At 41.7% G+C, this 20,411-nt stretch overlaps 2 protein-coding genes across 2 annotated transcripts in view; both read left to right on the top strand.

Moving 5' to 3' along the window:
- Nucleotides 1-1,163: 1,163 nt before the first annotated feature.
- ACBD7 (acyl-CoA binding domain containing 7) lies at nucleotides 1,164-20,325 on the top strand. Its single transcript, XM_017660341.3, has 4 exons — nucleotides 1,164-1,294; nucleotides 11,607-11,724; nucleotides 11,830-11,892; nucleotides 11,974-20,325. The coding sequence occupies exons 1-4, from the start codon at nucleotides 1,283-1,285 to the stop codon at nucleotides 12,045-12,047; spliced, it is 267 nt and encodes an 88-aa protein (XP_017515830.1). The 5' UTR covers nucleotides 1,164-1,282; the 3' UTR covers nucleotides 12,048-20,325.
- The window catches only part of DCLRE1C (DNA cross-link repair 1C), a 70,962-nt gene continuing 51,755 nt past the window's right edge, over nucleotides 1,205-20,411 (top strand). The window contains exon 1 of the mRNA XM_037001684.2: nucleotides 1,205-1,294. The gene's annotated coding sequence lies outside the window, so the exon portion shown is untranslated. The remainder of the gene's footprint in view (nucleotides 1,295-20,411) is intronic.

Genomic DNA, 20,411 nt, shown 5'->3' on the forward strand with positions numbered 1-20,411 from the left:
TTTAGAAAGGACTGTCTTCTCTGAGTTACTTTGTTAATCCACTCTTGGAGCTAGATGTAGTCTTGCACTTGGTCATTGAAATGGTGGAGGAAGGCGAAGAAGAAGGGTAAAGGAAGGGCTCTTTGCTATTATCTCCATCTTTAGAAGACATTTTTAGGTTATTACCATCCGTCTATCTATATATACTTTTTATAAAGTACCTGTGTTCATTGTGGAGAAGGTTCATTCATTATTTTGCAACATCTAAGCTTTTTAGATGTTGTGAGGTGGCAGCGTATGATGACAAGTGAATTAACCAATTTGTAGATATTTTTTTGTTGTAAGTTATAGAAAAAAAAACATCTTAGACATGGAATTGTTACACCATGGGAAATAATTGTCAAGATTTGTTCATTAGGTTGGCAGCTGAGGGGCAAAGGAAGTATAAAAAGGAATGTATGCAAGTAGGTTCATATTTACATTTTGATTATAACCATTGATGTGTGTGCATCTCTTATGGCTGTGCTGTAAGAATACATTGTTAAGTAATTCAGTGGAAAAATAACCTCCATGCTAAATATATTTTAATAGTATAGATTGGAAAATGAATTCTCTGAGAAGCATTATGCTGTGTATACGTTATTGCTTTATGTCTAATTTTTAATTGAACATTAAGGGAATGTAGTAGTTTAATTGTAACTGTCAGTATGTTTATCTAGAGGCCTCTTGCCGTTTTTGTCTTTTATGAAAAGGCAGGATACATTTTTTTCCTTTTAGATTGGGTTCGTATAGTGTATTCTTGGTTATCAAAATACATAGTTTGGGGGCTTTAAAATGGTAAATATCATCATTTGTGAAAAAGCTTGATGCATAACTACAATCTTAATTACATAAAAGTGGATGCTTAGTTGTGTAGATTCACACAGGGGACCTAGAAGAACACATCAAACTAAAATGCTTGTGAAGATGGATGACTCTGTTTTTTGATTCCTGGGGTTTTCAGTTTCCTATTATCTGCACATGTTAACTTCAAAAAAATAAATGAAAAACCTCCAAATAAATAAATCCTCTGCTCTTGGCCTTTCTAGTTGCCGCGGCGCTGGCGGCTGACAGCCCTTGGGCGCAGCCAGGGACCGGGTGCGCGCTCGGGCAGAGCGGTGCCACTCACGGCCCAGTCCCGCCCCCCCATGCCGACGGCCAATGGGAGCCGGTGGGCGGACTCACGCTGCACTTCAGGGAGCGGCGGGGCTCGGTATCTGCAGAGCTGAGAGGAGGTTGGCGGCGGCGGTGTGAGGCTGTCACCATGTCCCTGCAGGTGAGCTGGAGGTGCGGGGGCCGCGCGGGTGGGTGTGTTCCTGGAGGGGAGGGCCCAAATGGCTTGAGAGGGAGGTGTGGCGGCCCGGGCGGCTGGCGGGTCTAGGACCCCCACTTCAGGCAGCTGCTGCCCGCCGTCCTCACCCTCGGAAGAGGCACGCATGATCTCGAGGATACTCCTGCCCCTTCACGAGCGCCCCCTTAGTGCAGTGGAGACCGGCTGGTCCCTGCAGTTGACGACGAGCCGGGGATCCCATAGCAACTCTTAAGAACCCCGGGGACTGGTTAAGCGCAGAGTAGGCACGAACCCCTGGAGGCGGTCAGGTTGCTCCGGAGGACCGGGCGCGCCCTGCTCCGCCCGTCTTTTCTGTCTGGAGCGGCGGCGTGGGCAGCTGGGGCGCGCGGCCCCTTGCTCCTTGGACGTCCAGGGACTGTCTTAGGCAAATGTGTTTCTGAACAGTGATTTGTAGAACGACGATTTAAATACTGCTTTACTGATAGTAAGAAAGTGATGTTCAGGGTGGAAACTGGGGGAAAGAAAACAGACATAAAGCTGCAGGAATTCCTTCACCCAGGTGATAACTACCGCCCATATGGTGGGTTATTTTCCCCGATGTGCGAGAAATAAACGTGGTATGTGCGGTATGTGCGTATATACATATACACACACAACTGATTATACCATTGTGTATATACAGTTTTGTTTCTGTACTTACCACTATACTACGAGCAGTTTCTCATCATTAAATATTATAAAATGTAATTTAAAAATATCTGCATACAACTTCATGGAATGAACATGGCACACTTCCTGACCATTCTTCAGGCAGTATGTTGAGCTGGGTAAAGGCGCATACTCCCGCTGCTGGCCCGGTTCAAATCTGAACCTCACACTTCCTAGCCTGTGACATGATTACTTAGCCTCTCTGTGCCTCAGTTTCCTCATGTGAAAATGGAGGAGAGGAGGGACTGTAAGGATTCAATGACCTGTTTTTTAGAGCATTTAAAAACAGTTCCTGGCCATATGGATGAGTGTGTCCTTGAACATTTAGACATTTTTCTCTTAAGCATGGCATACAATTCATATTGAGCTTTCCCCCAAATAGTCAAATCTTTCAGTATCAAAACTTTCTTCTCTTTTTGCTTAGTTCTTTGTATTGTTTGGGAAAACAAGTGGGATTTCTCAACTCAACTATAATCTCCAAATTTTATTTTACATTACAGTATGTTTACTTCTGCAGCAAAGCTTTTAGGAGACTGTTTGTTTCTTAGATGATGAAGCAAAAAGGCAGACTGCTTCTTCAAGAAGATACATCTTTTCCATCCATACACATGCTTGTATGACCTAATCTGTGCCCTTCCTTGTCCTTAGAAAGCCCTGGGCACTAATGTAGCATTTCAGTTTTGTCATTATTACAGACACAATATGTGTATATTATGGAATATGTGGGGAGCACAAGAAATGTTAACCAGAACACTTACCAATAATCAGAGCAATTACTGCTTACATATTTTAGTATATTTCTTTCTAGTCTTTATTTTTTTCTACATGACATAAAACTGAGTGTATGAAAACAATTTTGTATTCCTTGTTAAATCATATTTTTTCATGTCCTACATCATTGGTAGTACTTTTTTCAGAACTAGTTTTTTTTTCAAAGAGCCTTGTAACAATAATAATAGCTAACCTTTACTGAACATTCACCGTGTGCCAGGCACTATTTTAAGTATTTTACATGTGTCAACTTATTTAAATCCTCCTAACAACCTTGTAGATAGGTGTTGTTGTTGTCCCTTATTCCACGTGGAAAACCAGAGAGGCTAAAAAATTTGTCCAGTGTTACACAGCTCTTAAGTAATGAAGCTGAGATTCAAACCAAAGTAATCTAGCTCCAGAGCTTGTGTTCTTAGCCATGACATTATGCATAAAGCAACTGATAATTTCCTAGAAAGACACTCAGAAAGATGAGGCAGGGAGTGCATCCCTTGTCATATGCACCCATGCTTCTCCAACTTAATTAGGATTCTGGGCCATTTTCAAGGTTATTTAGGTTGGAGACCCCGGTCTCTGGTTTGCAAGCGGTTTTTCTCCCTTGTAAAACCACAGTTCTGGTTGTATTACAGTCCTGTCTTTGGCACTGGATGGGAATTTTATCCAGTAACTCTGCTGAGATCATTGGGGTTCTGACATTACAGTGAGCTATCCACTTTCTCTACTGAACTTTGAATCTTTGGATCGAAAGGGAGTGCTGGCATTGAGTAAGAAAACGGGTATGGTGGAAGCACCACTGAGCCTCTTTTGTTTGATACCCAGGCTGCTGACATTTCCTACTTATCCCTGGTTTAAAACATTTGACACAAGGTAAAATACAGTTGTAACTCTGGGGAGAAAATCCCTGGGCAAAATACCTTTGAAACCGAAACCAAAGGTTGAAATAAAGTGGGTGAAACTCGTTTATTTCTTAGAAGCAGTCATTCCGTGTCTCTCTCAACCCAGCTGCAGCAGAAGAGCCCTCCACCCAACCTCCCTCGCTAGCTCTTGTAATTACCTATTGATATGCAGATGACCTACTTCTCTCCACCCCTTGGAATCACCTGTTGATATAGAGATGCACTAAAGCCAGGTGAGAGATTTTGGAAATACTGCAATTTTATCCACATGCCACCCCTACAGAAATCTCACCTCACAATCTACTAGTTCCCCATCTTCCACAATGGCCCCTGGGCAAGAAAACTGGGGCATTGTAACCAGACTAATAACATACAATAGCAACAGCAATAAAATCATGATAAACCTCCAGCTGGAGGATTCAGCTAAGTTCAAAGTCCTATGCAGATTTAGTCCATAGCTCACCCATTCCACAGGCAGTAGCTGAACAGGTAGGGAGTTCAGAGCAATCATCACATAGTAGCTGCAGCCAGGCAATGGGTCCAGGCCACAGGGACTGTAGAAGAAAATAACCTTAAGGGCATTAACATACATGTTTTAATAACACCAGCATAGGCAAATCTTGTCCATCAGGTAGGATGCTTGCAGGAGAGTAGTCCTGTGACAGGAGAGTGGCAGGAATGGGATCTCGTTCTGGTCTAGTATACCAGACTTTCATCCCCCTCCCTGTGGGAGTTACAGATGGGTCAGTATATAGGGCTATGGGAGGTACATACACTGGCCATAAAGAGAAAACAAAACTTCCCCATAATATGCTCTTACCTCCAGGACGTTTTGGGTACACTACTGTGATCTTTGGGGGCCACTTTTATGTTACTCCAGGAATACACACAAGAACAGTTTCCAGGCCTTTCTCCCAAGATGCCAGAAGAGCCAGCCATTGCTGGTCCATGTGTCAAAATGTCCAAGGCCACATCCAGTCAACAGTGTCTCCAGGGCTTAATGCAGTAGGGGCTGGCAGCAGGGTGTTGCTCTGCTGGCCATATCCTGGCTTCAATAACTCCTCTTTGGTTTGCACTTACAGATTTATAGGAGAGGCAACAATGTGTGTTAGCATATCCGCAGGGCTCAAGGCTCCTTTTCAGTTTCTCATTCAAATGCCGTAGCACTCTCCATAAGCGAACTGGCCAGCCCTGTAGACCATTGGTGTCTGGCTTCAGGCCAGATTTCAACAAACCATTGTACCTCTCTGTCATGCCTGCCCCAGTAGGGTTATATGGTACATGAAGCTTCCACTTTATTCCTAATTGCTGCACCCATTCTTGTAATGCATGTCCAATAAAGTGGGTGCCTTGATCACTCTCAATCACCTGCAGCCGGCCATAGGCTGCAAAGAGACGCTCCAGGCCCCTCTTGGTGGTTTGCTGATCTGCATGATGTGCAAGAAAAGCAACCAACAGGCCATCAGCCATGTCCACACAAGTCATGGCATACCGATATCCTTCTGATATGGGCAGGGGCCCAATGTAGTCTATCTGCCACCTGACAAGGGGTATCGGCCCCCTTAGTATTGTCCCATGTTACTGCAGGACTCAGCGTCTTAAGTCCCTCTCAGAATATACACGGCACTCCTGAGCTCTGCTGACTTCTTCAAAGGTCAGTGGTAGGCCCCACTGATGGGCAACAACACACGTTGTCTTTTTCCCCGCATGCAGCAAACACTAATGTAACCATTGGGCTACATCAGAGGCAGACTTTCCTTCTAGCCAGTGCACCTGGGCCAGTGTGTCTGCTTCATCATTCCCTGAGGATGCCAAAGGCAAATGGCCAGTCACATGATATATGGTAGCAGTCTTAGTCTGACCAGAGGCCCATAGGTCTTGCCACAACTCTTGCCCCCAAAGGGGTTGGTGACCAACAATCTAGTTGGCATGGTATCATGTTGGTGGCCACAGGGTCAAGCCCCTACAGACAGCCCAACTGTCAGTGCGCACAACTACAGGGGAGGCTGTGATCATCCTGGGTGATCGTGAGCCATACTGCCTGTAACTGACTGCTCTTCCCCTCTCCATCCTCTAACATCCATATTGTCTCAGTCTTAGGACAGAAAACCACAGCCCTCCACTTTGGGGGCTGCCCACAACTGGAGCCATCTGTATACCAAGCATCTTCAGGTATAGGGGCTTTTCCCTCCTGATAAGGACTCTTGGCTACCAATGGCTCAATAACAAGTTCTTCCTGCTTTTCACTGGTATAGGTCACGGCCCTAATAAGTGTTGGAGTTCTCCACTTTAGGGGCCAGTAGAGAGGGTGCTGCACTGCTGTGAATACGTGCTCCATTTGCCCAGTGTAGGCATCTGTGCCACATCACTCCATGGCATTTGGGTCCAGTCTTGCACCCACCCCACAATGGGATAGGTAGTCATTACCTTGATCTGAGCTATTCTAGTGATGGGCTCCATAGCCAGCAAGGCATGGTACACAGCAGCCAAATGCTTGTCTATGAAGGTATGAAGGTGTATTGGTCCTCTGCTCCTTTCCGTAGTTGTGACCACAATCCAATAGGGTAACGTGTCCAGTCAAGCTGTGCCAAAGACTCCATCCATAACCATCTTCAGTTACATGAACATCTAGCTCACAGGGCCTTGGTGAGTCCATTACACTCAAGGCCTGTATGGCCTTGACTGCCAACTTAGCAACAGTAAAAGCAGCTGCACATGTCTCATCCCAGTTCTACTTGATGCCCTTTCATACCAACTGGTATAAGGGCTTCAGAATTTGTGCCAAATGTGGGATGAACACTCTCTAGTAGCCCAAAAGACCCAAAAACTCCTGCAATACTGCCACAGTGGTAGGGGTGGAGAAAGCCTGGACCTTGTTTATGACTGCTTCAGGAATAACTCTAGTTTTACCTGACCAGACAACTCCCAGAAACTTTACAGACAAACCAGGTCCCTGAACCTTGGTGCTGCTCACAACCCATCCTTTCTCCTGTAAATGTTGCAGCAGTCTAGGAACTACCCCTTCTAAATCTGGAAGAGAATCAGATGTGAGCATAATATCATCACTGTAGTGATACAGCCACACTGTTTGCAGTTTCTTCCATGTGGCCAAGTCCTAGGCTACAAGTCCATGACACATGGTGGGACTGGAGGTATCCCTGTGAAAGGACCTGAATGTCCAGTGCCAACCTTCCTACATGAAGGCAAACTGTTGCTGGCTTTCCAGTGCTATGTCAATAGAGAAGAAAGCATTAGCAAGGTCCACAACATAATGATACACTCCTAGTTCATTGAGTGTGTCCGTAAGGGGACAGCAGCATGCAAAGGGGGTGTGACTTTATTGAATTCCCTATAGTGCATGGTCATATGACAGGAGCCATCTGGCTTTTTCACTGGCCACACTGGGGAATTAAAAGGACTATGAGTGGGCTTTATGATTCCCATCTTCTCCAACTCCTGTAGAGTTTCTCTAATTTCCTTTTAACAAACCTTACTTACAGACAAACCAGGTCCCTGTACCTTGGTGCTGGCAATTTATATTGCTTAGTATTTGTCATTCACTGAGGTACAGGCACAGCTATAGGTGGGTGCTTAACATGTTCCTTCAGAACTGCCTTTACCACAGGTACCCTCCATCTGAACCTACCTGCAGTGGTCTGTAACCACATCTGGGTCCTTGAGACCTTCACAGGGCCCTTTGCACCTCTCCTTTCAGTCATAGCCCATACTTCCATCTCTGCTTTTACTGTTTCAACCTCCCCTAGATATGCTGAAGTATGAGGAGCCTCACTTACAGGTTGCTCTATGTGGGGGGCAAGAGTAGTCACTAATGACCCCAAGAGAGATGGGGAGCTGTATAGAGCACCACATTTCTCATTCCTATGGTGAACAACGTATCAGGGCCCTGGGGATCCATATATAGATGATATTTTTCATGCCCAGCTCCCATAACAACTGCTGGAGTTTTGCATACATTTTCCAGTTAGTGGGTAAGTATGCTAAATCATCCTGATTAGGCCAAACTGCCTTGATGGCTCCTGTCAGGCAGTCCAGAAGCACCCAGTTTCCTGAGGTGTGACGGGCACTTTGCAACCGGCTGCCGGAGGGAAGGGTGAGTTGTCAGGGAAACCAGTCCACCCATTTCAGAACCTGACACAACAATGTTTTTCACCCCTATATCCCAGGCAAAAGCCATGTGGGCAGAGATTCCGATGGCTTCTGCCTATACCAAACGCTCATGTCCACCAGCTCATCCTGGGTATAGGGGCGGGGCATGGAGTGCTCCACAACCTGGGGACAGGACAGCACCTTCCCCTGAGGAGCCCTCTGTTGTGTTTTTACTTTCTTCATTACACTGGACAGGCCTTTCTCCTGTAATATAGGAGAGGCTGGTGCCTCAGCAACGGATCAGCCCTTGACCACACTCCCTCATCCTCTCAAGACGTCTCCTCTACCATCTCCTGGGCTGAAGAAACTGCATTTTCCTCCCCCTCCCCAATGGCCTCCTGCAACACGGATTCTCCTGTTGCCTCCCTCACTACATGTCTTCCAGGAGTGTGACCCTTCTTCTCAATAACTGTCTCTCTTAAAAGCATCCTGTAGGACATCGCCCAGGTCCTCCAAACGATACTGAGGTGTGTCTCTCCTGTTGAAGTCTTTCTCTCTCCTCAATAACCCTCTCTCTCTTCTTGATAACACTTTCTGCTATCTCAAGGAAAAGAGATTCTACAGTCCCAGCTGGTACACATCCACTCACAGCATTTAAGCCATCTTCTATCTCACAGAGGGCTAATTCCACAACTGGTGTTTCTACTCTTCCCCAATTCTCGGGAAGGCCCCACCCCTCTATGAAGTGCTTTACCATAGACCAGTTCCCCACTAGGGGTTCCCCAGTTGGAATCCCCACAGATAGGGGCCTCCCAAGTGAAGTTGTATCCTCTATCACTGCAGCCACTTGGGCCTCCCCACCATCCACAGGGGAGGTTCCGGGCATCTCCCCACCATCTCTAGGGGCAGCCTGCCCAAGGGTTGCACCCATGTAGACAGATTTCAGGTTCAGAGGTTCTGCTGACTACCGCCAGATGTAACTCTGGGGAGAATCCCAGGGCAAAATACCTTTGAAACCGAAATCAGTCAAAGGAAGAAATGAAGTGAAAGAAACCCATATATTTCTTACAAGCAGTCATCTCACATCTCTTTCATCTGGCTGCAGCAGAAAAACCCTCCACTCAACCTCTCCAGTCCATATAAGTCCTCACTTGCCCTTGTAATTACCTATTGATATGGAGATGGACTACTTCTCTCCACCCCTTGGAAACACCTACTGATAGGGAGATGCACTAAAGCCAGGCGAGATATTCTGGAAATATTGCAATTTTACCCACAACAGTTCTCTAAAAAAAAAGCAAAATATTCTATTACAGAAGATAATCACCAAAGCCCTTGGTAGATAAACTAAGAAATTAAAAGAGGAAAAGGATACAGCTTCTAAGAGTACTCAGGCTCCCTAGTAGGCAGGGCTGACCTTGTCCCTGTGTGGCATATGTGGAGGGGGTGGCCTTTGGCTGAGTCCTGGGCTGTGGGCACCCAGACAGCCTGAGGTATTAGGCAGGTCCGGGTTTTCAGAGTTAAGTCCAAACAGGAGGACAAGTTTTATTTGTATGTTTGTATACAAAGTTTCCAGGCAGCCAGTTTCTCTTCCTAGTTAGCTCTAAGTTGTCTAAATATTTTTGGAAATTAGTTGAAGTAAGTCTTACAATTTGGATCTCAGTGTTTAAAGGAATCTGTATAAGCAGCTCAGCAAAATCAGAAATAGGGCCTCAGAAAGTAGCCAGTCCACTAAGTAGGTATTAATAACACGGATGTTGAAGAATGTGGGCAAAGAGGCATTGAGAGGTGCATGCCCTGGACAAAGATATTAATCAGTACAAAGCTGTTGCATATAGTGAAGTGTGGATTTAGAAAGAAGAGGAGGAAGTATCATGAGGGTAATGGAAAAAACTGCATTGGATGTAATAATATTTTTTTAATTAATAGAAACTTTTATGTATGTGCTTTTAACTTACTAGAAAAATGTTGAAATTTTTCTGATACAATTTTTTTTTAACCTTATTTCTTATTTCTACCACCATCTACTCCTTGCCTCTGGCAACTACCAATCTCTCTTCTATTTCTATGAGTTCATTGTTTTTTAGATTCCATCTGTAAGTGAGGTCATATGTTTGTCTTTCTATTTCACTTTGCATAATGCCTTCAAGGTCAATACATGTTGTTGCAAATAGCAGGATATCCATGTTTATGCCTGAATAAAATTCCTAAAACAAGGTGTATGTTTTCTTCATCCATTCATCTATCAGTGGACACTTAAATTGTTTTGTCTTGGCTACTGTAAATAATGCTGCAATGAATATGGTGGTGCAGATACCACTTTGAGATAGTATTTTCATTTCCTTCAGATAAATACCCAGAAGTGGCATTGCTGGATCATATAGTGGTTCTATTTTTAATATTTTGAGGAACCTCCATACTGTTTTCCATATTGGCTGCACCAATTTACATTTCCACCAATAGTGTGTAAGGGTTCCCTTGTCTTGGTAGTGAAAAGTGGGAAGATTTAAACTTTTAAATCTTACCATGTTAAAGATAAACTTTAACACTTGTTATCTCTGTTTTCTTGATGATAGGCATCCTAAGAAGTATGAGCTAATTAATATCTGTGATTTTTACTGGTTTTCATGTGCATTTCCTGATGTTTAATGATGTGGAACACCTTTTCGTATATCTGTGGTATTTATGTATCATTTTTGGAAAAATGCCTATTCAATTATTCTGTCCATTTTTTAATCAGATTTTTGTTTTGTTTTGCTTGTTTGCTATTGAGTTGTATGAATTCTTAATATATGTTGGATTTTAACCACCTAGAAGACATGATTTCCAAATATTTTCTCCCATTTCACAGTTATCTTTTCTTTTTGCTGTGCAGATCATTTCCTTTGCTGTGCAGAAGCTTTTTTGTTGGATGCAGTCTCACTTGTTTATTTTTGATCACTTATTTTATCTTCGCTTTCAGATCCAATCATTGCCAAGACCAGTAGCAAGGGGCTTACCCCTTAGGTTTTCTATCTAAGATTTTTATGGTTTCAAGCCTTACATTCAGGTCTCTAATCTACTTTGAATTCATTTTTGTGCATGGTTTAAGATAGTGGTCCAGTATTCCCAACACCATTTATTGAAGAGACTATTCTTTCTCCATTGTATGTACTTAGATCCTTTGTCATAAACTAATTGACCACATAACCATGAGTTCATTTCTGGGCTTTCTGTTGTATTCCACTGAACTGTGTGTTTGTCTTTAGGTCAGTACCATACAGTTTCAATTATTATAGCTTTGTAATATAGTTCAAAATCCAGAAGCATGATGCCTCTGTCTTTGTTCTCTTCTCAAGATTGCTTTGACTCTTCAGGATCTTTTGTGATTCTATGCAAATTTTAGGATTGCTTTTTCTACTTCTGTAATATATACCATTGGAATGTTGATAGGGATTGCTTGCAGTGAAACTGTAGACTGCTTTGAGTAATAAAGACACTTAAACAGCATTGTTTCTTTGAATCTATGAGCATGGAATGTCTTCCCATTAATTTGTATCTTCAATTTTTAAACATAGATAAATAGAACATTTCCAATATTAAGAATGTTTAGTTTCCCATATCTTTCTGTATATCAGGTAAAGTACCAGGAGAGGTATCCATAAATTGAAATAAATTAGGATAATTCTGGTGGAACCAGAGCATTAGTAGTTCGTTTCTGTTTGAAACATTCTTCCTCCTTTTTGAGTTCCCACTTCTTGGTGGTAAATGCCTCCAAAATACATGGGCCTACTGAAAGTTAGCAAATGCACTGTGTGCTTTTCCTTTTGCTCTAGGCTGATTTTGATAGAGCTGCAGAAGACGTGAGGAGGCTGAAAACAAAGCCAGATGATGAAGAACTGAAAGAACTCTATGGGCTCTACAAACAGTCTATAATTGGAGACATTGATATTGGTATTCTGTCATTTTAAAAGTAATAATCTACTTTATTTGAAAAATGTTTATAGAAGCATAGAGTACAAAGTAAACTTGAAAATATCTCTACCCTTCTTTTGGCAGAGTGTCCAGCAATGTTAGATTTAAGAGGCAAAGCTAAATGGGAAGCATGGAACCTCCAAAAAGGTTGTTAATTCTCAAATAAGTTAAATTTTCTTAATTTCCTAGCACATCAGTCAGTGAGGTAATTTGTTTGTATTTTTCTAGGGTTGTCAAAGGAAGATGCCATGAGTGCCTACATTTCCAAAGCAAAAGAGCTGATAGAAAAATATGGAATTTAGCATTCAGCATATGAGAAAGTCTTCCTTCTGAAGCCTTCACAATGGTATCATGACCTAACATTTAGGGTAGAAATTCACTGTTAATTCTTTATGTATCATGAATATGTTTTCTATTAACATGAATTGTAACCCTTAACTAGAGGTAGGCTGAAACTATATTTAACGAAATTTTACTCTCTAATTCCACGTGATTTTCAAAATTGTTTTAAATGGCAGTATGTGCACAAAAACATTAACAATTCTTAGGTTTTTTTGACTGATCTGTTTTTCTACAGAGTCTTACTGGTGTATAATCAAAACAGTTTATTAATAACCAATAACAAGGAGAAACTTTGTTGCACTGTGCAGCTTTGGGGTTCACCCTGATGTAGGGCCTTGACAGTCACAGGTGTACCTGTCCAGTCTGTACTCGGTGATTTATTTCCTTGGTGACCTGAGGTTGAGCCTCCTCTATAGACTAGGGAAAAAGATATCTGCCTCACAGGATTATAAGAATTGAATAAGGTAATGGTAATTCTTCAACCGTCATTTTTTTTTAGGTTGAATAACCATAGTTTAATATTATGACAGTTCGGGTTTTGGAAGAGCATCAGTTCATCCTGTATCTACAACTACAAGACTACAGATTGTTTCTGAGGTGGTATTTCAGTAGCATGTGTAGTTCTTTGATGTAGTGAAATGTCTTTTTAAAGTTGACCCTGTATGTTTTACATATTCAGAAATCAAGCTCCTGTGGGTGGACTACTTGGAATGGTTCAGTAAAAGCTATAACCTCAGTTTTCAAATCCTCAGATCTGTGACCTGTCTCATCACTGACAGTGATACTAGAAGAATCCCAATCTTCTCTGGATGTTTGTGTTGCTTTCTCTCCTACTCTTTTATAACCAAGAGAGTCTTCTGCTTCCAGGGCTCCAGGTGAGGGTATTTTCCAAGATAATCTCTTTGAACTGCAGCTCCAGAAAAATTATCAATGTGCTGCTGTGGAAGACTCTCAGAGGAACTCTTGGTATCACAATCTAAGTCTTCATCATATGATGCAGGCCATGAACTAAGACTGCCAAGTCATCTGGAAATATTGCTTAAAGAGCCTTCTTCAGAATGCTCATTCTCTGGAGAAGACTTTCAATAATTATATCTAATACAAACTTATCTACAGCAGTCATGAGTGCTGTTCTTTTATACTTATCAAGAGCATGTGCATTTGCTCCTTGAGTTAGTAAATACTCTACCATTTGATTATATTTTTCACTTATAGCAAGCAAAAGCAGTGTGAGGTCTTCCTTGTTCTTCACCTCAATGTCTGCATTGTGTGAAAGGAGCTGTGCTGCTGTTATTAAACTCTGACAACAAGCTGACTGTGGAGAGCAGTGTTGCCATCGTGACTCACATTGGGATCGGCACCATAGTCTAGAAGAATATGTGCACATTCTCCTTGCTGGCATTGCACAGCCTTAATCAGGGGTGTTCTCTTTTGGTTGACAAAGATGTTAAGCTCACATTTCCTCTATACCAGGATATTTACCACTTCTGCATGGCCTTTGGCACAGGCCAAATATAGAGCAGTCCCAGCACCCGCACTTGGCCTCTCTCGAGGTCACTGCTTCTTTGGCATCGTGCCCACTGGGCCAGGGCTCCAGACCCAGATGCAGCCCTGCCCACAGCAATCACACAGAGGCTTCTCCCCATGCACGCGGCCAACTGGGTCAGACCAGAGGCTACCCACTCCCCGCAGTTGACTGGCACAGACAGGAGAGACTGGCAGAGTCCAGAAAGCACAAAGGGGCTTTATTCACACAGCAAACACACGCTTCTCGCCTGCAACACCCGCCAGTGCCCTAGGCCATCCCAAAGGCCGTCCCGCACATGGCAGCTCAGGGGATTAACCCAGATGCTGCCGCCTGTGCATAGTTGATGGGCACAGAAAGAGGAAGTCTGCACAAAGTCCAGGAAGCACGTAGGGACTCTGTTCTCGTGGTGAATACGTGCTGATCACCTGGAACCACCATGAGTGCCCTAGGCCATCCCAAGGGCCAACCTGCCCATGGCCGCTCAGAGGATTAACCCAGAGGCTGCTCCCTGAGTTCAGTTGACCAGCACATGCAGCAGAGGAGGGCAAGGTGACCAGCAAACAGGAAGGGACTTTGTTTTCCCAGCTGACACAAGCGCCACTTACTGGTGATCACTTCCATCACCATGAAAAGGCAGAAGAACCTTGTTCAGTGCAAAATCTCTCAAACACCAAAGAGAGGGCCTGGAGAGACCAAAATCACCAGTCTTCCTGAAAAAGAATTCAAAATAAAAGTCATAAGCATGCTGATGGAGCTACAGAGAAATATTCAAGACCTAAGGGATTAATGCCGGAAGGAGATAATAGAATCAAACAAACAATGGAAGGGTTTAAGAGCAGACTGGATGAGGTGCAAGAGACCATTAATGGAATAGAAATCACAGAACAGAAATACAGAGAAGCTGAGGCAGAGAGACATAAAAGGATCTCTAGTAATGAAAGAATATGAAGAGAACTGTGTGACAAATCCAAACGGAACAATATCTGCATTGTAGGGGTACCAGAAGAAGAAGAGAGAGAGAAAGAGGGATAGAAAGTGTCTTTGAACAAATAATTGCTGAGAAATTCCCCAATATCTGGGGAAGAAAATAGTCTCTCAAGTCACAGAAGTCCACAGATATCCCAATACAAATGACCCAAGGATTACAACCCCAAGAAATATAATTAAAATGGCAAAGATCAAAGACAAGGACAAAGTATTAAAAGCAGCCAGAGAGAGAAAAAAGATCACCTACAAAGGAAAACCCATCAGGCTATCATCAGACTTCTCAGCAGAAACTTTACAGGCCAGAAAGGAATTGCATGATATATTCAATGCAATGAAACAGAAGGCCCTTGAACCAAGAATATTGTATCTAGCAAGATTATCATTTAAATTTGAAGGAGGGATTAAACAATTCCCAGAGAAGCAAAAGTTGAGGGAATTTACCTCCCGTAAACCATTTCTACAGTGTATTTTAACGGAACCGCTCTAGATGGAAGCACTCCTAAGTCACCAGAGATAATAAAACCACAGCAAAGAAAGCAGACCAACCAAATACTAACTAAATGCAAAATAAAATCAGCTATCCACAAAATCATCAAAGGAAACAAAAGAGTACAGAATAAAACACCTAACATATACAGAGTAGAGGAGGAAGAAAAAGAAGGGAGAGAAATAAAGAATGATCAGACTGTGTTTATAATAGCATAATAAGTGAGTTAAGTTAGACAGTTAGATAGTAAAGAAGCTATCTTTGAACCTTTGGTAACCATGAATCCAAAGCCTGCAATGGAAATAAGTACTTACCTATCGATAATCACCCTAAATGTAAATGAATGGAATGTACCAATCAAGACACAGAGTTACAGAATGGATAAAAAAGCAAGACCCAACTATATGCTGCCTACAAGAGACTCATCTCAAACCCAAAGACATACACAGAATAAAAGTGAAGGGATGGAAAAATATACTTCATGCAAACAATAGAGAGAAAAGAGCAGGTGTTACAGTACTTGTATCAGACAAAATAGACTTCAAAAAAAAGAAGGACATTACATAATGATAAAGGGGTCAGACCAACAAGAGGATATAACCATTATAAATATCTATGCAGCCAACACTGGAGCACCTATATATGTGAAACAAATATTAACAGAATTAAAGGGGGAAATAGAATGCAATGTATTCATTTTAGGAGACTTCAACACACCACTTACTCCAAAGGACAGATCAACGAGACAAAAAAATAAGTAATGAGACAGAGGCACTGAAAAACACACTAAAACAGATGGACCTAACAGACATCTACAGAACTCTACACCCAAAAGCAGCAGGATACACATTCTTCTCAAGTTCACATGGAACATTTTCCAGAATACACCACATACTTGGCCACAAAAAGAGCCTCACTCAGTAAATTCCAAAAGATTGAAATTGTACCAACCAACTTCTCAGACCACAAAGGTATAAAATTAGAGATAAATAGTACAAAGAAAACAAAATGGTTCACAAACACATAGAGGCTTAACAACATGCTCCTAAATAGTCAATGGATCAATGACCAAATTAAAGCAGAGATCAAGCAATATATGGAGACAAATGAAAACAACAGCATAATGCCCCAACTTCTGCGGGATGCAGTGAAGGCAGGTCTAAGAGGAAATATATGGCAATCTAGGCCTATTTAAAGAAGGAAGAACAATCCCAAATGAATAGTCTAAATTCACAATTATTGAAACAGGAAAAAGAAGAACAAATGAGGCCCAAAGTCAGCAGAAGGAGTGACATAATAAGATCAGAGAAGAAATAAGCAAAATTGAGAAGAATAAAACAATAGAAAAAAGTCAATGAAACCAAGAGCTGGTTCTTTGAGAAAATAAAAAAATAGATAAACCCCTAGCCAGACTTATTAAGAGAAAAAGAGAATCTACACACATAAACAGAATCAGAAATGAGAAAGGAAAAAGCATGACAGACACCACAGAAATACAAAAAATTATTAGAGAATACTATGAGAATCTATATGCTAACAAACTGGATAACCAAGAAGAAATGGACACTTTCTAGAAAAATAGAACTTTCCAAGACTGACCAAGGAAGAATCAGAAAATCTAAACAGACCAATTACCAGCAATGAAATTGAATCAGCAATCAAAAAACCATCCAAGAACAAAACCCCTGGACAAGATGGATTCACCGCTGAATTTTATCACACATTTACAGAAGACATAATACCCATTCTCCTTAAAGTTTTCCAACAAATAGAAGAGGAGGGAATACTTCCAAACTCATTCTATGAAGCCAGCATCACTTTAATACCAAAACCAGGCAAAGAGACCACAAAAAAAGAAAATTGCAGACCAATATCCCTGATGAACATAGATGCAAAAATACTCAACAAAATACTAGCAAACTGAATTCAAAAATACATCAAGAGGATCATACACCATAATCAAGTGGGATTCATCTCAGGGATGCATTTGAAAAACCCATCAACATCATCCACCACATCAACAAAAAGAATGACAAAAACCACATGATCATCTCCATAGATGCTGAAAAAGCATTCAACAAAATTTAACATCCATTCATGATAAAAACTCTCAACAAAATGGGTATAGAGGGCAAGTACCTAAACACAATAAAGGCATTATTTGACAAACCCAGAGCCAACATCATACTTAACAGCGAGAAGCTGAAAGCTTTTCCCCTAAGATTGGGAACAAGACAAGTCTGCCCACTCACCCCACTTCTTTTCAACATAGTTCTGGAGGTCCTTGCCATGGCAATCAGACAACACAAAGAAATAAAGGCCTCATACTGGTAAGGAAGACACTAAACTGTCACTATTTGCAGATGACATGATATTGTACATAAAAACCCTAAAGGATCCACTCCAAAACTACTACAACTAACATCTGAATTCAGCAAAGTTGCAGGATACAAAATCAATACACAGAAATCTGTTGCATTCCTATACACTAAATACACTAATGATGAACTAGCAGAAAGAGAAATCAGGAACACAATTCCATTCACAATTGCATCAAATAGAATAAAATACCTATGAATAAACCTAATCAAGGAAGTGAAATACCTATGCTATGTAAACTACAAGACACTCTTAAGAGAAATTAAAGAGGACACTAATAAATGGAAATTCATCCCATGCTCTTGGCTAGGAGGAATTAATATTGTCAAAATGGCCATCCTGCGTAAAGCAATCTACACATTCAATGCAATCCCTACCAAAATACCAATAGCATTCTTCAACAAACTGGAACAAATTGTTCTAAAATTCATATGGAACCATAAGAGACCCTGAATAGCCAAAGCAATCCTGAGAAGGAAGAATAAAGCAGGGGAATCATGCTCCCTGACTTCAAGCTCTACTACAAAGCCGCAGTAATCCAGACAATTTGGTACTGGCACAAGAACAGACCCATAGACCAGTGGAGCAGAATTGAGAGTCCAGATATTAACCCAAGCATATATGGTCAATTACTATACGATAAAGTAGCCATGGACATACAATGGGGAAATGACAGCCTCTTCAACAGCTGGTGTTGGCAAAACTGGACAGCTACATGTAAGAGAATGAAACTGGGTTATTGTCTAATCCCATACACAAAAGTAAACGCAAAATGGATCAAATACCTGAATATAAGTCATGAAACCACAAAACTCTTAGAAAAAAACGTAGGCAAAAATCTCTTGGACATAAACATGAGCAACTTTCTTCATGAACCAATCTCCCCGGGCAAGAGAAACAAAAGCAAAAATGAACAAGTGGGACTATATCAAACTAAAAACTTCTGTTAAACAAAGGACACCATCAGTAGAACAAAAAGGCATTCTACAGTATGGGAGAATATATTCATAAATGACATATCCAATAAAGGGTTCACATCCAAAATATATAAAAAGCTTATGCACCTCAACAAACTAAAAGCAAACAATCCATTTAAAATATGGGCAGAGGATCTGAACAGACACTTATGGCCAACAAGCACATGAAAAGATGCTCCACATCGTTAATCATCAGAGAAATGCAAATTAAAACCATAATGAGATGTCACCTCACACCAGTTAGTAGGATAACCACCATCCAAAAAACAACAAGAAATGTTGGTGAGGATATGGAGAAAGGGGAACCCTCCTACACTGCTGGTGGGAATATAAATTAGTTCAACCATTGTGGAAAGCAGTATGGAGGTTCCTCAAAAAACCAAAAATCGAAATACCATTTGACCCAAGAATTGCACTTGTACGGATTTATCCTAAGAATGCATGAGCCCAGTTTGAAAAAGACATATGCACCCCTATGTTTATTGCAGCACTATTTACAATAGCCAAGAAATGGAAGCAACCTAAGTGTCCATCAGTACATGAATGGGTAAAGAAGATATGGTACATATACACAATGGAATATTACTCAGCCATAAGAAGAAAACAAATCTTACTATTTGCAACAACATGGATGGAGCTAGAGGGTATTATGCTCAGTCAGATAAGCCAGGCAGAGTATGACAAGTATCAAATGATTTCACTCATCTGTGGAGTATAAGAGCAAAACAAAAACTGAAGGAACAAAACAGCAGCAGAATCACAGAATCCAAGAATGGACTAACAGTTACCAAAGGGAAAGGGACTGGGGAGGATGGTTGTGACAGGAGGGATAAGGGGGAAAAGGGCATTATGATTAGCACCCATAATGTAGGGGGCACGGGAGGGCAATATAACACAGAGAAAACAAGTATTGATTCTATTGCAGCTTACTACGCTGATGGACAGTGAATGTAATGGGGTATGTGGTGGAGACTTGATAATGGGGGTAGTCTAGTAAGTATAATGTTGCTCATGTGATTGTACATTAATGATACCAAAATAAAAGAAAAAAATAGGCAAGCATCAGTAGTTGTAGATATTTGGTTATGTAGTTCTAAGGTCTCATGAAAGTTTCCATAAAATGAAAGTGATTTCATGGAAGCATATGAATATCAAACTTCCACGGGTTACATTTTTTCATGCTAAGAATAAAATTATAACAAATGGCACTGCACAACAACAAAAGATTCACTCTCAGGTTAACTTACTTTTCTAAGTCCTAACACCAGTGGTAGATTTACCTCCACAGACTTAGGTTCTGGCAGTGCTGTATTTTTAATTTCTCTAAGACCTATCAGGATCCAGGTATTACCTGCATCTCCCATTTTACACACAACCAGCATCTTCATTTACCTGAAATAAAACTTCGGCCAATTTTCTCCTCATTGCCTTCTTCCCGTTTTGCTATTTCTAGCAATAGAAACATTTTTACCAGTGGTCCTCTCATAGGTCCTTTGTCCCCCTCCAGCCATTCCCCACACTACCCAGAGGGATAACAGTCAAGTTTGGTCACGAGGCAACTTAAATCCATTTGGTGACTGTTACTCATGGGACCAGAGTCCTTTACGGGGTATGGCTTGGCCCTGACCTACCTCTTCTGCCTCAGTTTGTCGCGGTTTCCCCTTTCCTCTCTGAATGCTTGCCATTAGTTTGCACTCCTTCTATCCCTTCCTCCCCTGCTGCCTCTCTCCCCTCTGCCGAAGGCTGTCCTGTCTGTTCAGATCTCAGAGCCGACTCCATTTCCCGCAAGAGATCCTGTTTGACGCTCCCCCAACCCATCCAGTGTTCTCAGATCACCCTAAACTTGGTAGCACTTAATCTCTCTCTAGTCATCTGATTACTTCCTTAATGTCTATCTGGGAGCTGCAGGGTAAAGGGATGTTTTCATCCATGTGTCCTCAGGGGCTGACACAGCACCAGCCCCCAG

This window comes from Manis javanica, chromosome 2 (genome assembly GCF_040802235.1).
Source record: "Manis javanica isolate MJ-LG chromosome 2, MJ_LKY, whole genome shotgun sequence".
NCBI lineage: Eukaryota > Metazoa > Chordata > Mammalia > Pholidota > Manidae > Manis > Manis javanica.